Source organism: Cuculus canorus, chromosome 10 (assembly GCF_017976375.1).
Source record: "Cuculus canorus isolate bCucCan1 chromosome 10, bCucCan1.pri, whole genome shotgun sequence".
NCBI lineage: Eukaryota > Metazoa > Chordata > Aves > Cuculiformes > Cuculidae > Cuculus > Cuculus canorus.
In genome coordinates this window covers 52,940-75,868 of record NC_071410.1, presented here as the reverse complement: position 1 = coordinate 75,868, position 22,929 = coordinate 52,940, and the positions used below count along the sequence as shown (strand labels likewise).

Genomic DNA, 22,929 nt, shown 5'->3' with positions numbered 1-22,929 from the left:
CAATTGCATTTGAGAAGGGTAAGGGAATGCCTTACTGAGGAGTGAGAGGTTTGCCACGAAAAAGCGGTGGAGCAGTCAGGTCAGGGAGATTCCAGAATGCTGGCCCGGGTGCACCAGTGAGGCTCCCTATCAGAAAACCCACCAGGGGCCTAGGGAGCAGCGCTGGGCAGAAGGCACAGGAGAGGACTCTGCCATGGCCAGAAGCTCATGGCCAGCCCTCATTGTGGCTTTGTGGCGCTGCAGAACATCAGGTACTTCCACCACCTGGAGCAGCTGGCACTGACTGTGCCCAAAGTGGCTTCCAGCTGTTGCACCATCCTGTTCTGAGCTTCTAGTTCTTTGCAACCTCATCCAGAACTGCTTACTTCAAGAAAACTTCAATACTGAAAATGGCAATGGTTCCACTTTCCATATGTAGCCACCTTTCAGTTACAATAACTACATTTTGCCGTAAAGGCAAGGCCTCCATTTGCATTATCGATAACTGCAGCATTTTTAAGCCTTGCACGGATATTCTCAGTCCTGCATATTCTCAGATGCTGCATAATTACGAGATTTGCATCTTATTTAAGTTGTCTTTAGCAGCATTCTATGGATTAGCAGTCAAAATTTTACTTCAATGTTGCTGCTGCTGTACTCCAGCAAAATACCTGCTCTTCCTGGGCTCAATATGCGACATAAAGGAACATTGAAACAGGCCAAAGGCAGACATGTCTAATACTGTATATATAACTAAGGCCTATGGATCACCAGTGTTTAAGTTGAAACTTAAATAATGAATACAGAAGCCGCAATGTGGCTACAGCATTTGTCTTTAGATGTTTATACATGTCAGATTTTACAGAATTTAATATTCTTTTAAATTTTCATGTGAATATGCATTTTGTTACGCGTTGGGCTTTATGATCCTTACAGGTCCCTTACAAATTGAAGTATTCTGTTATTCTATAAGCAGAGCGTCAGCTCGTAAGGGGTGGAAGAGTAAGAGCACACACACGCTTCTCTCCAGGTGCTGCCATATGCTCAGGAGTAACTCGAGCAGCAAATTCAGTATGCACAGGAAAAAAAAAAAGGAAAGAAAATATTTAAATCCAATATTGGTGACACTGCTTTACAGAAACATCTTATGGATTGATGTAACCACAACCTGGCACTGGAAAATCCTGTATATAAAATATTCTTATGGGACTTGGGGGGTTTATAAATTTCAAAACTCTGAAATACTCAATACTCCTAATAAAAACACTAAAGGAAATCTATTGTGCAAATACTACCTGAAGAAACTGCGGCTGATCACTAAACAGACTGCATAAATAAAGACATACTTTCTCCATAATAAACAAACGTTGGCTAGCTGAACTGCAGACACAACATACATGCTCAAAAGTGGCACTGGACAGGTATCTCTCGAGTTAGTGTTGGCCCAAGCAGCTAAGTGGCCCATGCACACCCATCTGAAATGACAAGCACCACCACTGTGTGAGTCAGCATGTTGGCTGATGCATATCCCCATACTGACACAGCAAAATCACATGGAACTCTGAGCAGGCTCGACCAGCAGGAGCTCAAATACCCTGAAGACCACTGCACATCATCAGCACACACTGCATATCATCTCAAAGAGAACCAGGTTTTCCTCCCCTATTTGGTTGCCTCCGGACAGTAAGGAAAGATAATTTTCAACATTGCTCAAGGACCTAAAAAAACTAAACCCATCCATGCAAAAGCACGCTACAGCTAGATTGCTAAACCAAAGATTGCAGAGGAGAACTTGGTTTGAAAAGGCAAAGAGAAGAATTGGAATACAGACTACATATAAAGGAGTAACAACATACTTAAAAGCCTGGACTAAAGAATCCATTAGGATGTATTATTGGTGTAAAATATACTACACATCTTAAAATGACTTTGGCATCAATATTGATTTTTCTCATGAATCCCTTAGTGATTTATTATTTTCAAGTGTTGCAAGAGGGAGACCTACCTCATAGCCACATTGCTTCCATCAATGACAATTGGCCTCAAGTTATCGCTGTTATCCACAACTTCATCCTCAAGTGACAATTCAGGGCTTGCAATTTCCTTTGGGCAAGGGCCTCTTGGTAGCAGAGCACCTGCGGTACTGCTGGCACTGCTCTGTCCCTCTGCCTCACTCTTGTTGCCAAGTCTCACAAGCTCTGCCAAAACATCATTGATGAGCGCATCTGCTCCCAGTTTATTCAGTACAGCCTGGATCTGATCTCCTGCATACCCAAGCTTTAAAGCAAAATCCATTTTAGCTTGGTATTCCTTGTCCAAGTTTGGTTTGCATTCATCTAGCTTCAAGTCTTGTGTGATACTGCTCTGTGAAAAACTTGGGCGATCCAAACACGGGGATCGACAAAGTGGCCGGTGCGGTTTAGTGGGAACTTCCTTTTCTTTCCACTGAGTACTGCTACAGCTGCTTCTGAAGTATGCTTGCTCAGGTTCACTTTCTGAGCTCGTCCATTCCTCAGATTCAGCACTGCACCCCCCAGCATCCTGTTCCACTTTCCTGTCTTCTCTGGAGCACCTCTTCTCCATTTTCAGCTTCCCTACCATAGACCAGGCCGTCATCACGTTCAGCTTGCAGCCAGAGCTCAGATCTCTTTCATTTCCAAAGCCACCTGGAATTCATACTCCGTTGCATCATGTTGGCCAGTTAAAATTTACACGAGGCTGGAGTTAATTTGTCTTGCTTACTATGTTCTGGCATAAACAACACCAACATGAAGTTCCTAAAAGAAAAATAAGCAAACAAATTAGCTTTTGACAAATTCTGTGGAATACTCAACAACAGTGATTTGTTTACAAGTAAGTAGAGGTCCCCAGTCATTCACAGTTCTGTGTAGAAACCAATCATAATAAAGCATATAATTATCTTGTCTCTTTAACCACAAATTAAACTCTCCCTCCCCCAGTTACTCTCTGTAAAAAAAATAAAAAATTATATTTCCCACACAACAAACTTGCAGCTGGAATTAATGGAGAATCCCAGTAACATTTAAAGATAACAGAATAGAAAAGGGTGAACCACCACTGTCACTAGAAATGGGTCTTTACAGCCTGCACTGCAGGAATATCCGTATGGAGTTCCAGCCTGCACAAAATTTAACACCAACCATTTCAGCCTCTTCCAGGAAGGGTTTACCACCAGAACCGAGAAGTTATGTTTACTGCAAGCTGGCTTTACATGCTGGACATGTAAAGCTCAATAACAAGATGCACAAAGGTTCTACACAATGATCATCTTTGCTCTGTTTACTGCATCTACTGCACCAAAAATTCCAAAATCGAGGATGGATATTACTGCATTTTTGTCAGAAAGTCAGAATAGAAGCTCACAATTCTTGTCTTATACTAGAAGAAAAATTTTCCAATGAGTTCTACTGAGAGGTCTGCCAAACAAGAAGATTCAAGTGACCTGTGAAGGGCTGAACTGATGTCATGAAGCCTTTGAGAAATAGTTGTTAAAGGGAATAGCACCTATAGTAGTACACGTTTTAGATTAAAAATGGAAAACTAAGACCTAGATATAAATGCAGGTAACTAGAGAAAACTGATTACCAAAGTAATTAGCTAGAGGCCTACTTTCACAAAGCTGCAAGTCCAACTTTCCACCCCTCTGTAAAACAGCAGGCTGGGGAATGCAGGATCCCATGTGAGTAACAAAAAGGATGCAACAGTCTTGAAGAAACCATTTATTTTAAATCTACTTCCTCATCTTGATAAACCCTGCTTTTGTTAAAGTCTCCTCTTTTAGATGTAACTACAGACAAAGAGAAAACAGATAGCAAGACAGAAAAATGAAAATATACCGCAGTCCTGAAAGAGCCCCAGTTCAAAGCTACAGATCCTGCAGACTGCAATCAGCCAACATGGAGTCTGAAGTGGTACAAGAAGCGTGATCCTGGATTTAAACAGCAATCACAGAAGAAAGACCTAGTACTGACACACTTTTCCAACACACCTTTGCTTTTTAGAAGTCCATCCAGCTACCTTTGCGTTCTGACCCATGCAGCAGATATAAGCTGTGGATGCACAAAAAGCTTTCTCCCGGGATTTCCGTGACACAAAATAGCCATGACTTTGGCACAGTGACAGAGATTGCTCAAAGGCATCCTTTCCTAATAACCTCCTCATGCATCAAAAAAAGAAGTTACAAAGGAAAAATAAAACAACCACAGAAGTATAACTCATGGGGTGTTTTTTTGGGGGGAGGGGAGGCTGAGGGTCACTAGTGTAACTAAGAATAAATTTATATCTCTTTCTGCACCTTTTTCTTCTCTCATGTATCTTCCACTCCCTCAGGCTATGAGCAGGCATTAAAGATGACAAAATTCGCTTCAAAAGACTGTAAGTACTCCAACCAAGTACATGAATTATTTATATACAGGACATTATCAAATACACTTGTATTCAAATGCTTTTAAAAAAAAATCTGACTCCTATCCCCAAGAGACCACAGAGGCTCTTCTTTAATTACTGTGGTCTACCAAAACTGCAAATAATAGGAAAAATACTCCCTTAACGTAAAGCAGTGCGACTCCTGTGAGGTACAGCAATGCCAAATCTAGGGACTAAAAATAAGCGTCGGACTCTCTCTTAGGGGGGGGCAAAGTGTGTCTGGTGTAGCCGGGAGAAGAGCATCTCTGACATTGTTCACTTCATCATTATTTATTTGATTGCCTAAAAAGAGAATTTCATATTCTTCGAAAGAACAAAGTTAAGTAACTGAAATCAAAAGCATAATGGAAATGCCGACACATACAAATATATTTGTTTTACATTACTAAATTAATGTAATAAACATAAAACCAAATTCTTCTATACCAAAAATATCTTTAAAATGAAACACTCATCATTTTTTTTCCTGAAAAAAAAAAAGTTATGGACATGTCACACAGCATTATAAGCCACAAAAGAATCGAATGGAAGAACCACCAGTGTACACGTAAGTCAAAGCTTACTCGAGTTTTGATATCCTTTTGTTTCTAGGTAATAAGATGCTGAAAATCCTAGTCCCTGACACACCACTCATCTTGGAAAGCTTTCTTACTTGACTGTCTCTCTACATTAAATGGTGGGTTTGTTGCCTGTGGGAGTGCTTCAGAGAACAACAAGTGACAGAACTGGATTATCAAAAGCACAGAAATGTCAAAGGATCTCTAAGACAGGTCCTTATTGGCTTAACAACAACAAAACCCCTAGAATTGCCTCAAAGTGAAACAAAGACTATTAATCTGCGAAACATTTACACAGTAATAAGCAGTTACCTTGAACAGATCAAACAGTAATGCTCTACAGACTGCACTCTCACGTCTGCTCTGTGGTTACATCTCACTTGGCTGGCATAAGCTAGCGTACTGGTGAAGATGGTGGAGGTATGTCCAGAACATAATGAGCTTGAACCCACACTTGCAGTGACATCGGAAAGAACCTACGTGTTAGAAGGTAGGTATCCTAAGAAGGAGGTATCCTAAGAATATGCAAGTTCACAAATGAGAAATTTTAGGTAAATGTCTTAGATTGAAATTATATTTATTTGTGTGTTTTGTTTGCCCGTGGGATAAACATCTGTTCTGTTCAGTTCACTTGTGACCTCTTAAGAGTGGCTAAGAGGGAATTACTCCATCATTAACTGTACAGTAGGAAAACAAAGGTTTAGAAGAAAAAAAACAGAATATTATAAAATACAGTCCTAGTTCTCACATCATGTAAAGCACAGTCTGAGTGAAAATTTCTTTCTGTGAATACGAACAGCAAGATTCTCAGCTACATCTAGGTGGTTCTAAGGTAAGTGAGAAGAGTGGCTGTCTCAACCAAAACTATCAATGGTCTCAAAATTACTTCAAGTAGTGCTTCATGTAATGACTTCCACTTGCTCATGCTCTTTAGTGATGCACTTCCATGCAAACACAAACACACATGTACATAGAGAGGGCTGCTCAAACGCCTAGGTTCCTTAGAAAATCCAGCTAATTAAAGAAAGTAGTAATCACTTATATTCAAAAAAAACCTAAAAGGCCAAGTTTTGAGTCAAGCAAGACTGTTTTTTAATAAAGAAGCACCATATTGCAAGCCCTTTATGCAATGTAGAATAAAAACACTGCATTTGAATAGTAGTTCTAACGTTGATGAGTTATGTTTCAGTCAGACTTAGACTAGGTTAGATTTAGATACTTGCTGTTCTTTAATGCCATGCATTCAAAGAGAATCCCTCTAATAACTTTATACGTTCACGAATCCTCTCAAAAATCATACAAAACATCAAATGTTCTATATGTTCACGAATTTCTTGAAAATCATACAAAACACCTAACAGCATTCTATACATTCACGAATCCTCTCGAAAATCATACAAAACGTCAAACATTCTATATGTTCACGAATTTCTCGAAAATCATACAAAACACCTAACAGCATTCCATACATTCATGAATCCTCTCGAAAATCATACAGAACATCAAACATTCTATATGTTCACGAATTTCTCAAAAATCATACGAAACACCTAATAGCATTCTATACGTTCACGAATCCTCTTGAAAATTATACAAAACATCAAACGCTCTAAATGTTCAGGAATTTCTCAAAAATCATACAAAACACCTAACAGCATTCTATATGTTCACGAATCCTCTCGAAAATCATACAAAAGACACCATTATTACCACAGCACTCTTTAGTTTTCATTTGAGGTGATTTGCTCTTGCATAGCACTAACAGCAGTATATTTTAAACCCAAGTACTTGCCAACATAGATGTATTAATCAGCTTCATCTGGAATGGATTTCAATTAGATTGCATGTATAACCTTGTACCCTCCCAAACTAAAGCAAAGGGTATAAAAAATGGTTATAATAGAAGATAAAAACCCCACGTTATCTGCACAATGCACCCTCAGCACAAAATACTGCAACCCAGGGACACTTGCATTACCTGCGGTAAGGCTCCTGGCTTCAAATTTAAGACGCTGTACTGCTTTGGCACCCCACAAAGAACAGGGTGATTCTCTTGGCCCAGCTTTCAAAATCTCTGTTCTTTGTCCAAAGCTGCCACCATCTCTCTAAGTGTAACGTCCTAAGAACATTTTTGGCTTTTGTTAAACTTATCATGCCTGTTTTCCCACCTCTGGTAAATAATCCTAACCCCTTTGCCAGTGGAAATCTCACAAGAATGACCAGCCAAAGGTTCTTAAGAGTGGAAACATCCTTGAAAGTATCATGAAGTGAGAGGAGGTTGTTTAGATTTTCATATTTACTTCTTCGTATTTTTTTCAAGAAATTATTTTCCATAAGTAATCCACTTAAACCAACTTCTAAAGGACCAAATTTACATTCTCTTCTAAACACTTAAATATTAATTTACAATATAAGCAAAATACGTTGTTTCTTAACTGGAAATTACTGGACTCACTCAAAGAGAGGAAGACTTTTTAATAGTACTAAAATAATCTGGGTAACACTATCACTATTACTTCCACATTTAATTTTTTCCCTCATTCTTAGCTGAAATATATCTTATCTGCATATAAACTGACTTCGCCATTTTGTTGCATTGTCCACTTCCACATATAACTCTAGTTTTCTATTATTTAACATCACACAAGCAATTTATCATAAATTTCACTAGTCCTTCCCTGAAATTAAGATGTTTTTAAAACAAGAAGATAGTTTGATCACAACCAGACCTAAATAATCTAAATAATTCTAAGAACAATCTGTCACTGCTGCTGACATACTCACTCCCGCCGGGCTTGGGAAGAAAGCGACTCAGACACAGCCTGCACCTAGGAAGCAGGACCCTGTACCTCAGAGGGCTGCTCTCTGCAGGGGTAGGAAGCAGCATCCTGTACTTTGGAGGTACTCCTAGGTACACACCTTGGTTACTGTGATAGATTGGTGGGTCTGTTATAGAGCTCATTCTGTGGAAAAATCCACTTCCACAGCTCACCTTGGAATTCCTTCTTCCCTTTTTTTTTCCCATTCATTTCAGCCTTCAGTTGAAAGCCACTAACTACGGAAATTTTAGCTGTTTCATCCCCTTCTTGCATAGCGTGGAAAATATTCGATCTGTGCTGTAACAATCACTATTATCTTTCAAATATTTGAGATATGAATTAAAAAAACCTAAATTAAATACATCTTTAGTTATCATCGCATTATTTAAATACTAGATCACAGTGGTTTATAAAAATCTCCTCACATCCATCAAGGATCTTGTGAGGGAAGCACTAAAAGTCAAAAGGTCTCACCTGTACTAGCTGTAGTCATTTCTACCAAGACATATCACAGACCTTACAGTAAAAAGATACGATACGTAGACACTGTAATTTCTGGAAAAGTAAAGAGTTTTTCCTCATTTTCTTTGAACACCCACCACATAGAGTCAACTTCTGTCAAGCAGTTTAGATAACCTGGTTTAGCACCAGCTGCCATGCTGACAGACAATGAGGCAGGCAGTCTTCAGCACCCACCTCTATAAACTTGGACACTTCACCAAAAGCTCCTAGAAAACAAGCCAGTTTGCACCAAAGCCTCTCAGCCATTCCATCTGTGCAACCTAACCGTTCCACTGCATTGACAGACTTTGGACATTGTAGGATTTGTTCCCAAATTCACAAGGTTAAGATTCTCAAACCACAAGGACCACCTCCTTGTTGTGTCAGGAGTACCAAGAGAAACAAATCCAACAACAACAAAAACATGACAGCACAGGACCAACCTTTTCCCTGACCATTGTGAGAGGACACCTATGAAGGAAGAAGCGGTGCGTTCCACTTAAGGCAGCAAACAGAATACAATGAAGAACTGAGCAAGAGGAAGCAGCAACAGTAGCAACAACCACTACTTCAACAAAGCAGCCTCCTCCCCACCTCCAGCTTGGAAATCAGACTTTGAACACCATCATTCAGCTACAAAACCAGCACTATGGTCTATCCGTCGTTTCTTCACAGCCCTGAACAGTCCAATCTATACCCTCCCGCAACCCTTGGAACTTCCAGTTATCCAGTTAGTCCAGTTATCACCACAGATTTATGGTGTGCGTTCACAGACTACAATCCAGAGCCTTGTCCCCGAGTAAGCCAGCTCAACAGTGAGAAGAGGCATAACTACAAAGATTGACTGCTGCTTGTCCTCAAACTGCAGTCATCACTTTTTTAAAATAAATCTGCAGTCGTATTCTGGAGCCCAGGATCACTACAGCACAGATGGAGTCTCTTTTCAGCGCACCAGTACTTTGAACTAACAGGCCTGTCAGTCACTGTCTTTGTCAATGCCAGTGATCAGACATCGCCAGTACCACCACTCTGAAAAGGCTCAGATACCCTGTTCTTGGAGGCAAGGTCTCTGCTCTCTACCACTCTACATCTGAAACCATATTTGGTCTCAGTTTATTTCTGACTTCCAGTTAAGTATCTCTACTTGCTATCGTTACCTCTGCATCTACAGTGCAGTGTATATTCAGTATATTACTCCTTCTTAGTGGACCACATGATTCTCCTTTAAATAAATGAGTCATCTATTATGCAGGCACATCAAGGAAATTGGTTTTCTGTATATTCAAAGCATTTAACCTCAAGGACGTGAATTCACCACCTATCTCAACTGTACAACTCTTTCCTTTGCAACAGTCAAAATAAAGAAACTGCTGATTAAAATCTGTATGTGGGAACTTCTGAAGTTCCTTTAAAAGAAGCTTGACACTGCTAAGAAACAAAGAATTAATGAGATACTGACCAGATTATATCTTGCTAGCTCAAACACAAGACAGGCCCATGAAAGAGTTGTGGCCATTGCTCTTTACACTGATACAGAAAACAGTGGCAGATAAACTCTTTTGGTATCAACACCTTCTCACAGTAAATGTGAAAGGGTGTTAAATAGATACAAGATTAACATTTTAAGGGTGTTTTTTTTAAGCTTCTCATAAGTAATTTGTGTTGCCTTCCCCTCACTACCTCTCTAATTAATACGAAGTTAGAATAAGAACTAACTAATAAGAAGTCCTTGCAACACTCTCTGTATCTATTGCCATTGACTCCTACCTAAGACAGAATTTTAAAACACATTTACAGTTTTAGTATTGTTTCCTGCTTCCAATGCTGTAAGTGTACCTTAAGTATCACTGTCAAATACATGCTGTATACTGTACCAAAGAGCTGTGGTGTCTGTTTGGAGAACCCCGCGTTCCAGCTCTTAGCAATGCTGAGCACGTCACACTAGGTTACACACACAGAGAGCACAGGCACATGGCCGGCACACAGATGTACGTAGATACAAACACTCAGCACTTGCATCTTCATCCGTCTTCAGTTTGAATTAGAAGCTTAACACTTTGGGGGAATTGTAGAATTCTATTCAAGTCAGAAGTCTGAGCACAAGGAGAGCAAATTGTATCCGAATAGTGTGGCCAGCATGAGTGTCCAGAGCAGGGAAATGGAGCTGGGGAAGCAGCCGGAGCACAGAGGTTATGAGGAACAGCTGAGGTACCTGGGGCTGCTCAATGTGGAGAAGCAGAGGCTGAGGGGAGAGCTCATCACTCTCTGCAGCTCCTAGAAAAGAGGTTGGAGCAAGGCAGGTGTTGGTCTCCCAGGTAACACGCAATAGGATGAGAGAAAATGGCCTCAAGTTGCACCAGGGGAGGTTTAGATTGGGTATTAGAAAAAATTCCGTCACCTTAAGGGTTGTCAAGCACTGAAAGAGGCTGTCCAGGGAAGTGATGGAGTCACCATCCCTGAAGGGACTTAAAAGCCGTGTGGATGTGGCACTTTGGGACATGGTTGAGTGGTGGACTTGGCAGTGGGAGGTTTATGGCTGGACTTGATGATCTTGGAGGTCTTTTCCAATGTAAGTGACTCTGTGAGAGAAGGTCTGTAGATAATACATTTGCAAAGCAAATAACAGTTCAAGCCATTTGAATTGACTCCCCAGTAACGTGGTTCAGAACAAAGACAAAAGGAAACAGTGATGAGACTCTGAGACCCTTTACAAAAGGAAGGACGACAGTACAAACTGGAGAGGGGCAGATTTAGACTAGACATTAGGAAGAATTTCTTCACCATGAGAGTGGTGAGACACTGGAACAGGTTGCCAAGGGAAGTTCTGGCTGCCCCATCCCTGGAGGTGTTCAAGGCCAGGTTGGATGGGGCCTTGGGCAGCCTGAATTAGTGGGATGTCCCTGCCCATGGCCGGGGGGTTGGAACTAGATGATCTTTAAGGTCCCTTCCAACCCTAACTATTCTATGATTCTATGGGAGGAGGAGGATAAAATGAGGAGACAAAGTGATAATCTCAACTCTGCCACAACGTTAGCCTGCACACATAGTGTATCTTTGTCGGGGCAGTATCAGATGTCGGGGCAGTATCGGACTGAACAGTACAACAGTGAACTATGGATTACCTTTAGCCTTGTGAAAGCAATTCCTTAATCACATAGAATAAAATGGCAGCTTTCAGGCAAAGTCTTTGGACAGGGATATCTTAGTTGAGCTCTATTTCTGGAAGCAAGAGTTGATCCACCTAGAATTCTCTATTGTCTCATTGCCTTTATCCTCACTTTAAGCACTAATAATCAGTTTACAGAAAAATTCTTGCAGTTAATCTTCCACTTCTTTGTTCTGTTTTTGCTTGCACCTTACACTTTTTAAGTTAGATGCATTAAGGGGATATCACACAGGAGCACAATTTTTATTAAAGCCACTTACAAGAAAAAAACAGAACAAACATTAAAATAATAATAATAATTTGAGTAACACTTGATTTTGCTGATAACTACAAAACTGAGAAATAAGTCCGTGTGCCCCAAAATTTTCTCAAAGTTGGAATAACAGCTCACTTCACAGACCACAAACAATAGCGCTGTATTGCTGAAATTTTAGTATTTATTCAGTATGAGTTACACTCTCCCCAAAGACAAATATGAACACATGCTTAAAGAGGGAAAAAGAAAGCTATTAACAGTTTCTGATATGAAGATACTATAACTCAGAAATATGCTGCAGCTTTAAAATTTTAATTCTCGTGATGTCCATTGCTAAGCAACCAAGTTTTCTCACTAAACACCTCTTTCAGCACAGTCACGACTGACTAGTAGAATTTATAACGTGATTCAGAGAAGAAAGTCAGGCAAAGTTATCTATATTCTGTTCATAAAGGATTAAACTGAAAGCATCTATTCAATTTTGCTGGTAATAAACCAGAAGGAAAATGTCTGCTTAGTAAAACAGAACTGTAATAGTTAAGTAAAAACACTTGGCAATTATTTAATGATTACTGTTCAAATGAAAATTACTATTAAAGAGCTGGTGCTAGAAATACTCTATTCAAAACCTGTTTATTTCAGCAGGACCAACAGAATCAGAGAAGACAGGGTAAAAGAATGGATCACACAACTTCCTTTTGGTCCCTTATGACACTGCCTTTCCACTATCTCAATGCACAGTGAGGAAAAAATATTGCAAATTTCTCCTTTGGGATTTCCTGAACTGTCAAGATAAACATCTTCACAAGAACTCTAAAGCTGGCATGCTTTTATTAAGAAAATTAAGTTATTCCCTGCATGGACTCAGCATAAATGTTAATGCCTTAGTATCTTCACTGCACTTACTGATCATTGGCTTCTCAGTACAGAGCCTTCCCTGTAAGGCAGCATACAGGAAGAGGCATCTTTCTGGAAGAAGGCTGTTCTAAACAGCAACCAGGACGTTGACAACTGTGGCTACTTCTACATCAACAGAAGCTGAGTAAAGCGTACACAGACATATATCCAAACTATTTCACATCACTAACTCATGCACCAGGAGCAACCAAATCGTAACAACATGGACTGACACACAAACTGCACAATCCTAGCAAGATTTCAGGTTTACAAGCCATGAATGAATGAAACCTATCATCTTCACCACTATACAACAGGTATGAGCACTGCAGATCTTCTGCAGCTATGTCTTGTGATTACCATGCAGACAGTGGATAAGCCTACAAACACAAAAGCTGACAACTTCCTGCTTCCACACATAACGATTACGGTATATTAAGAGTCTAAAACCATGGAAACAATCTGAGCAGACACAAAGAGAAAGAAGTCTTTTTAAACACGATTCAGTGTCCAGAGACCCTACGTCCAACAGGATCTTCAACACCGCAGTGTGCTACAGCACAGACCAGGGGCTACTCTAAAGACACTTTCTCAGAGTATGTTTTTGTGTTCTTTAAAGACTTCCCCAGTGTACGACTAAGTGCCATTTTAAAGACAGTACAATTAGGTTCTGCAGCACAAAACAAAAAAAACAAAACCCTGAAATGCACTGCACAAGTCTTCAGGAACGTGACAAAACAGTATTTATTAGGCAGCACTTATTGTCAGAGGACAGAGGCAAAGAGCAGCTCCAGCTGCAGAGATAGCCCTGCAATTTTTGAAACCACGTTTGCACACTGCTCCTGAAAAAAATGACACAACTCAACAGTGGTGTTTTCATGGAAGACACAACCTTCTAGTTGTGTTCTTATTTCAGGAGCCATACAGATATTGCACACTAACTGCTCGCTACTTTGAATATTTTCTGAGGTAGTGAACTATTTTATCTGCTGAGAAAGAAGCACTTAAAGCTGATACAGTATATGAGTCACAAATAAAAATGGTAGCATTTTCTCATTCTAATTATACCGTGAGGTGGTACACATCTGCTGGGATAGATTCACAACTGAAGAAAAGTAGAAAATACTAACATTTGGGTATTTCAGAATCGATTAAAAAATCTGGCAGAGTTGCACTGTGGGACATTATGTGCAGTTCTCTTTTGTCCTCAATGAAAAGAAAAAGGGTTGATGACTTGTAGAGTTTTGCCTATTTGTTTATACACCTTGAACCACCAAGTTTCCACACTTATCACTATTTTAAGCACAGATAACAGGAATACATTACAGTTTACACATGCATACCGCAGCAATACACCTGCTGTAATTCAACAGGAATTAATACCTTTCACCAATTTATTTTTTTAACCTGAGAATGAATTCTTTTCAGCATGTAACAAACGTGGCAGCTTAATGTATTTATTTTTCATTTACTGTGTCAAACATTGCAAAATTGCAGGAAAACAGGATAAAACAGGTTCTCTAGAAAATTATCCTACTTAAGTTGGCCATTTTGAAATTAAAGTGACTCCAAAATGTAATGCTTCTTCAAAAATAAAATATTAATAACTTGTAGTCAAGTGCACCTCTCAGCAGTGTTAACAAGATCACATGACCAAGCACTCTGAATTTATCTAACAGGACTGGGAATAAAGAACTCTGCCCTGTTAGTCCTTTTAGAACTGTATTTTAAATATTTTCATTAAAACTGTCCTCAAAGCTTCTGTACTTAGCAAACAACACTTATATAAGCATCAAATCATTGACAGATGTATAGCCTATATATTCTGAAATAGCTTCCATTAAAACACACACGAGTCACTCAGTGAAGGAAAACGAGTATATCGGGCTTTAACCAAAATAAAAGCAGCTGGCTTTTGATGCAAATATCTGGCATTTACATCACTTATACTGCTTTGCTTGCTGAGGAGAAAGGAATCGTCCTTATTTAAAAGGAATCCTCTTTTTGTAAGATAATTAAAATGAGCACATGTTCAAATACATTTTTTACTTTTTAATCTAACAAATTAAACCAAATAGTTTCTCTGTTATAGAAGCAACGGTCTAAACCAGAGAGCTGAGCACAGATCTGCAGCTCATTTGTACGTTTAGACATGTATAACCAGTATTCCCAGAGCATGCACCAAGTAAAACAGCATTTTTAACAGAAGTATGAAAATGGCAGATCAGAGTTTTTAATCCCTTGATAATTATAGCCATATAAATGACAGCATTTTGATTCATTTTAATGGATTTTTTTCTTACTTTACTATGCAGTGTCAGCCTCAACACATTAATAGGAAGTTTCAACATTGTCATTTTGATGAACAGAACAGAGAGACCTTAAAATTATACAAATCAAAGGCCTAATATTGTGTAGTCTTTTATCAAGCCAAACTCAGAACACTGACAAGAAAAATATTTTATTTTTTCCTACTCGTTATGACTTTTCTAAAATAAAACACGGATACACACTAAGTGTAAAGCGAAGTTCTAGCAGATAACACCAGCAGTGAACCCTTTGTCCTGAAAATTAATATTGAAACCACAACTGAAAAATAGCCTACTGGTTAGCAGTAATTTTTATTTAGAAGCTTCCTCCTTTCCAAGTCAATTCAGAAGTAGCTTTTTTAAAGAAAAGAAAATTTACCATTCCTGTTTATCTATTTCTCTCCCTCCCTTAACCACCTTTGGAGTAGAAGAGCAAGGAATGTGACTTAGCATATATCTGCTACAGAGGCAAGGAGCAAAGTAGGATCTTCAGCGTTGACTCACCAATTAAGGTGAACATAATCATCATCACCACCCAACCTTGAAGGGATATTCTTTCTTAACAAATGCTGAGGGAATGCTTGTAATAGTAGAAGAGGTTCAGCTCAATTTTAAGAATGCACACACCAGAATACACAGAACTGTCAATGACTTTAGAAATACCACTAAGCTCTACCTTTCTGATCTTCGTGTGCCCACCTGTGTCCTGTCAACACGGAACAGTGATAGAAACAATCCCACCATATCCACACACGCGCAAGCGCAGGCACAGAGACACACCTATATTCACATACAAGAGTTCTGCATCTGCCAATGCATCACTTCATACATTTCACAGACTAATTGAGGAAAGTGTTCTTCCTTCCCAAATGCTGCAAAAACTTAAGTCCCCCAAATCCCTTTACCACATTTGGCTCAGTTTAAAACAAATGAAGAACGCTGTGCAAGAACTGTGGCAATGCAGGGTCACTGCCAATGATGGGATACATGCAAACGAGTTAGAAGATCAGCTTATTTTCAGATTTGATGAGAATACCTGTGGGTATCACAACCCAGATTCACACAACTGTGCCACAGACTCTTAACCAAAACACTTCAGCTAGGAACCTCCTTGTTCATGACTCTCCCTACAGTAAAAAGAGGCTGACAGGCTCACACATGCCAGCAGGAAAAGAGATTGGGTGGGAAGTTTTTTGAGGCACAAGCTAGGGCAGAAATGTTTGTTTTGAAACACAGATCAAGTTTACAATGCATCTCAAAAAAATAACTGCACCTGTGCAAAGGGGAACAACATCCTGCAACATGAAGTCAAGGAAAAATCATTGTGGTAGACAAAAATAACTTATACACTTTCATGCAAGAAAATAGTTGTGCAACCACCACCCTGAAGACCTCAGTTTCTCTTTCCACTTCAACACTGCTGAATGCAAGCAACTGGTGTTCAGCTGGGCTACCGAACAGCACGTCTGAGCAAGCGTGTCATTCAGCAGCGATGACATTCTGCTGAGTTACATCCAAGAGTCACTACTTACTCCCCAGACTGTGAAAGGTCATGAGAACCATCCTGCTTTTTTATGGTCTTTTTATTGGAGAAATTATTATTATTATTGGAGAAATTATTATTTATTAGATCAATTCTACAACTCTAGTGATCAAGATAAGCCCTAAAAGAAAACCCAGAAAACCAAAAAAAACTTCCCATATCTGCCACTGTTCCAGCAGGTTACAAAGTTACAAATCCTTTTTTGCCGGACCTTGGTGAAAACTTCCTTGTCCAGCTGAGCAGAAGCAGCACCGAGTTACCATGCTTCCGGGCTTGACAAGCGAAACACAAAATAGAAAAGCACAGCATTTTGCTACATGAGAAGTAAGACCTCAAAGAGGTGCTCAGAACTCACATTTTTCTAACTCTGCTCACGCTGCAGTACTGTACAACACAAACATTGGGTGTATGTCCTGTAGGACTGTCTGGCAAGTTTAAGGAGTGTGACAGGACATCTGCGATGCTTTTCCACGGCTAACCTTCCATAAAGGACTCAGAAATTCACCTAGAGCCATTCCAGACAATGCCAGGAAAAAAAAAAACATTACTGTGTTAACAGACCGCAGGGAAAAGAGTAACAGAATCTCCATCAGCCAGAAGTCTGAGAGATCATAGGCACTTCTGAAAATCCAACATAAAACCAGTTAAACACCAAGGTCACAGTAGAACTGGAACATGAAATAACATAATGCCTTCTTTGCTGTGCAAATACATGATGAATCTCTATGGCCTCATCAAGCCCAAACTTCCAAAGAAACCATTTTGCTTTGGTGATGACCACAGGATTTAATCCAAAACATACAACAGAAGCAGTATTACAGAAGGGAAAGAAAACCTGGTAGGAAGGTATCCCTTTCCACCGTATTCTAAGGATATTGTTGAGTTGTGTTAAACTGAAAAACTGTATTTAAAAACTACAATATTACATCAATGTTTGAGGTACTTCAGATTTATTTCAGCAAATACTTCGAATGATCACAGATACTGGTCTTAGAGTGCCCATAAAAGCAAGTTGTCTCACATGTTGTATCAATAGAAATTGCTTGTGGAGGAGTTAACCACAAATCAAGTGTGAACTGAAGAGAAACGCAAAGGTAGTATAGAATTTAAGCTTCTTACCTTGAACTTCATTCATTTTGTCACATCATCAGTAAAGATTCAAACAGACAGGATGGACACAGTTGGAATTATAGAGGAAGTGGCAAGAAGAGGTAATCCTGAGTACAAGGCAAGTATAAAGGCCAGACTTGTGAAGGGAATGGAATATCTCTATTGCATTAGATATTCAACCATGTTTCCAAACATTAGGAAAAAAAAAAAAAAAAGTAGACAGCAAGCACACATTCACAAGAAGGTATTCTAACAGTAACATAATACCTTTCCACCCATCCTCTAACAATCTCAAGCAATTACAAGCTAGCATTACTGCTACTCAAAAAGTCTGCTGTACCTACCAAGACATCTACACCTCAGCTGACAACATGATGTAAAACCCCAGCAAGAGTGTAACCCCTGAAGAGATTACTTGTCCGCAGTTCCTTATAAAGCAAGATCATCCAAAACCAAAGCAATACCCTAGCTCTCCTACTCCACGTTTTGAGAGGAGACTGTTTGGTACTACCTACTCTGCAGATCCAAATGACTCAGTGCTCCAGGACAGAAAAAAAACATTGTGAATGCAGCAAAGTCAAAAACACATCAAGGATGTGATGCATCTTATCATCTTAACTTATACTAAGCCTAATTTTGTAATTGAATGTTTAGAGCACTACTTTGATACCTTGATAGATTAAACCAAATGCTCCTTTGAACAAAAATCTTTGAGAAACCTGAAGAACCAAGGGTGTTCGGTTTCTAAAGATCTCAACAACACTGGGTGGACCCTCGCATGCTGTGCCATTCAAGAAGAGGTTGGATGTGCTCAACCTTAGGATATACACTTGCTGATAAACTGAAACAAGTGCCTTAGAAGCTGCTAAAAACATGCCAGAAGCAGAGAGACAGCTCGCTCACTAAGCATCAGATACTACCTTTACGGAAAGCAGAAGAGCTTAGAGTCATCTTGTGACTTCAGATTTTCACACACGTTCCCTTGCTTTTGCAAAAGCAAAGTCAGCGCATCACTGATTAGGTCTGCTTTAAGCAGAGTGTTGGACCAGATACCTTCTGAAGCCCAATGCAAACTAATTATTCTTTTGTTCTAAGGGTCCTTCATCCATATAATGACAACACTGCTCAGAGACGAAGTAGCTGGAAAGTCACCCTCAAGAAGACAAGAGAAAAAGTCTACTGCTTTGCTTTTGGAAATGAAAACAGCAAATCCCCACACTCCAGCAACTTTATCTCTGCCTTTCTAAAGTGAGATTTATATATGGACCAGGTTGGAGGGAGGAAGTTTCTTTGGTGTGGTGGGTTATTTTGTTTTAGGGCATGTTCTTTTATTTATTTTTTTAAATCAGGAAATCTAGAATCTAGAAATCAAACAAAGGAAAGACTTGGCTACGAGTCTGAAATTAGTGTTTGAGCTTAAAAAAAAATGGGAGGGGGATTAGAGAGGGGAACCACATGTGAGTTTTAGTTTAAAATTCTCAGAATTTTAACGTTATGCGATTTGGTTAAGGTGTCTGCAGGCTCATTAAAGGAGGACATATGTTAAATTTCTTGTGGATGTCCTTACTAAAAATAATCCAAGTCCGAAATTTTGGCCTCAGCCTAAGCTGATACACTGACCTTGTTACAGCATTCCCCTCCAGACACTGAAAAAGAACTTGACTCAGATAAGCAGAAGAGATATTGATTTTGACAAGTAGGCTCTCTACAGATGAACTGAATGTGGAATAGGTGCTCTTATCTCTCAACTGCATAACCAACAAGCACCTTGGCCTACATTAGGACTTGTAAAAGGCTTTAGTTAAACTGTACCATGATATTCTAATGAAATCCTAGAAGAGGCCTACAATAAACTGTGTAAAGACTAGGTTTTATTTCGACATGGTGATTCAACCTGCTTTGCTGGCAAGCAATGTCAAAAATAACTCACGTAAGAAAATGAAATACAATAGCTACCTTTAAAACTCAAAGACACTCAGCTGAAGCACTTGTTTAAACACAGAAAGACTGTAACGTATATGTTCGAACCAAAACTGCCAGGTAATGAAGAGGATTCCTTACTAAGGCCAATCTCATTAATAAATTGTTCACCTCAGAACAATAAAACCTACCTTTAGGAGAAGCTATACAGCTTAGCCCTGCACTTCCAAACATGTTTCCTAAATCTGAAATATATCAAATGCAGTAGTACATACCATGCCATCAGGAAGCCTGGATCTGTAAAGGTATTCTTGCTTCTAGATCAATTATCCATTTTATCATGTATAGATTGTATTGAATATAACTTATCAGCAAAAATGGACAATTAATAATAAACAAGCACATTAACAGACAATAACAGAATATTAAAAATACCAGTATTATTACTCAGATATGTTATTCATTTATAATGCCTAGCAAAAAACCCAGCCCTTTATAAGAAACTTACAAGAAATATGTTTTTATATCTCTATAAATGTATATTTGTCCAGCCATGCACGCATGGGAACAAAGCCCTTTAAGTCCAGCAGATTCCATGACCAAGAGGACAGTTTTCTCGGGAATGCGTATTGAGGTCTAGATAGCACCACAGCCTTTTTTTACATTCTAAGATAGACAAATCCATATATTAAACTAATTTACAACGTGGCAACACTTGAAAACTTCTGAGTTTATAAATTACATTTCTTCACCTTTCCAAGCCCTGCTTCTGTAACTGAACTTACCTGCTGCTTTCTTTATTCCCCAAAGCTCCAATGCTTCGTCTCATGATGCGAACAGTAACAGAGTTCAAGTGACAGAAGCAATTTGTTTTATTTATGCTGTTCACAGATCTATAGTAGAATTATAAGCGTTTAACAAAATGACATTTCAGTTGCAAACTGTAAAGTGGCTAGGAAAGTCAAACCCAGTAGATGTCTACAATGGAATAATCTGCATTTGAAAAGACGTCCAGAAAGATCAAAGTACAAAAAGCCAGAACTTACCTCATACACAGCAGCTGCCAGTGAGAATTTCTTACTACTTCATCTGCATATAAAGCGTTATTGCTATCCATTCACCATCTGAACACCTCCTTTCCATTCTTTCTGAATAGTGAGCTTGGATCCCGTTACATTTTCATTTTTTTAGATACCTCTGAAAGAGGTCATTCCACCAAAACAGACTTGGGAAGCTTTACAGATCGCTTCTATTACAACTTGCTAAAGCATTAGATCACAGGTCCAGAAAATGTCAACAGCCACAGGACCGATACATGGAAAAGATATGACAGTGAAAAGACATAGTCCAGCGGCAATTACACTGTTCTAAATTGGAGGGTGACCTTGACGTTTCCACTAACCCACTTTTCCAGCAAGAAGCAAATATAATTTCACCAGTGACATTCGCTCCGCCCGTGAAAGGCGCCGCTCGGCCGCGCGCCCCGCAGCGCCCCGTCAGCGCGACTGCCCGCGGCCGCTGCCGAGGCCGCAGGGAGCCCCCCCACCCCCGGGGCAGCTCCGGCGCACGGTGCAAGTTCATAAACGGCCAACAGCTTATTGGTTTTGCCTATTTCCACTTCCCACGATGACAAAACCTGCCAAACCCAGAACCGCAGTCAGAGATTAAAACCAAAGCTGAACAGTGCAGAAGAATCACACGGTTCTCGACAAACCCGAGTTAATTCGGATCGGCATTCACCGACTCCAAAGATGCGACGAGCCTCCGATCGGCCCGCACCGGCGGCACCGCGGCGGGACCGCGCGGCTCTCGAGATGCGGAGCGGGCGACGCGGAGCACAGACCCCGCCCGCAACGCGGCCCGGGGAGCCCGGGGCAGGCGGAGGCCGCGCCGCCGGGAGGAGGGGCCCGGCCCCCTCGCGCCCCGCGCCTCACCCGGTGCTGTCGCTGCAGATGCCGCCGGTGGGGCTCGGCGCGGCCGCGGCACGGGCCCCACTGTGGCCGCTCCCGCCGCATGGAGGGGGAAGGGCGGGCCGGAGCGCAGGGAGGACGGGGGCGGCCGCGGGAGCGGGCTCAGCGCCGGCGGGAGCCCGGGCGCCGCTGCCACCGCCCCATCGCTGCCGCCGCCTCGCCCGGCCCCGCGCCGCTGCCCGGGCGCCGTCGCCAGGCAACCGCGCTCGGTCCCCCCTGCCGCAGCGGCCGGGAAGGGGAGGGGCGTGCGGCGCGCGCCGGAGGGGCTCCTCGGCTCGCCGCGCGCAGCGGATGCTGAGGGGTTCGCGAGCGCCTCAGGTGTATAAATCTGCTGTCCTGGGGCTGGCATATGGCGGCCTCCTGTTATTCCCAATGCTGCTGATGACTGCCTTCGGCTTCCCAAAACTTACCCAAGCCAGCGTCAGCTCTCCCTTACAGCAAGAAGTGGGGTCGTAGGAGGGGGAGAGGGCAGTCGCGGGGGAAAATCTTGCAAATGTGACTCGAGTATGTTTTGAAGGCTCAAAACTTAATGGGACAGAGAAGGAATACATTTTCATTTTAAGCACTCAGAAATTTAAAGCAAATTTGACGACTTAGAATGCACCGTTTTGACTGATCTGTTTTGTGATGTTTAGGTTTGACAGCATTGCTGCCCTCTACTCACCTAACGCAGCAGTGTTAACCAAAGTCCAGTCCTGTTGCAGGCCTTATTGGGAGCTCTTCTCCATCAGACACGATTCTCTAATGCTATTTGTTTCATAAATCTTGTTATACACATTTTTCAGAACAGAACTGTTCAGTGGGAAGGGACCTACAACAAAGGTCTGCTCCAACTGCCTAGCCACTTTGGGGCTGAGCGACAGCTGAAGCTTGGTGTTGTGGGCATCATCCAAATGCTTCTCGAACACCAGCCGGCTTGGGGCACTGACTGCCTCTGCAGGAAGTCTCTCCCAGGGTTTGATCACCCTGGGAAAATGCTCCCTCGTGTCCAGTCTGATCCTGCCCTCATGCAGCTTTGAGCCATTCCCAGACATCCTGTCCTTCGATCCCAGGACAGGAAACTGCAGAGAGCAATGAGGTCGTCCCTCAGCCTCTCTTCTCCAAAGGGGACAAGCCCAGAGTCCTCAGCTGGTCCACACAGGACATCTCTTCCAGCCCTTCACCAGCTTGGTTTCACAGCTCTGGGCATGTTCAAGTACCTTTGCATCATTCAGTGGTGGGGCCCAGCACCACACATAGCACTCCAGGTATCTTAATATCAGTCCGTGCAGATTTTCACCTGCCCTCATGTCTCCAAGACAAGAAAATTCTATCCTAGAGGTAAGGGAAAATGGCGATAGGAATTGTTCCACACATACTGTTTATGTAATAGCAAAGGCATACATACATCTGCATTACATCATGAAAAGTATTCCTAAATCCATAATAACACACAATAAATATCAAACTTTGTGAC

At 41.0% G+C, this 22,929-nt stretch overlaps 1 protein-coding gene across 4 annotated transcripts in view; it reads right to left on the bottom strand.

Annotated features, from left to right (window-relative positions):
• Positions 1 to 21,575, bottom strand: part of ZC3H12B (zinc finger CCCH-type containing 12B) — a 33,038-nt gene extending 11,463 nt beyond the window's left edge. Inside the window, exons 1-2 of one of the 4 annotated variants that reach the window (XM_054075781.1) lie at positions 21,438 to 21,575; positions 1,985 to 2,756 (exon numbers count right to left, since the gene is read on the bottom strand). In XM_054075781.1, the coding sequence (XP_053931756.1) occupies positions 1,985 to 2,595 (611 nt within the window). In that variant the 5' untranslated portion in view covers positions 2,596 to 2,756; positions 21,438 to 21,575. Of the gene's footprint in view, positions 1 to 1,984; positions 3,763 to 16,828; positions 16,968 to 20,549; positions 21,132 to 21,437 lie in introns of those variants that run through there. The other 3 variants (XM_054075783.1, XM_054075782.1, XM_009555288.2) reach the window with 3 other exon arrangements.
• Between the last annotated feature and the right edge of the window lie 1,354 nt (positions 21,576 to 22,929).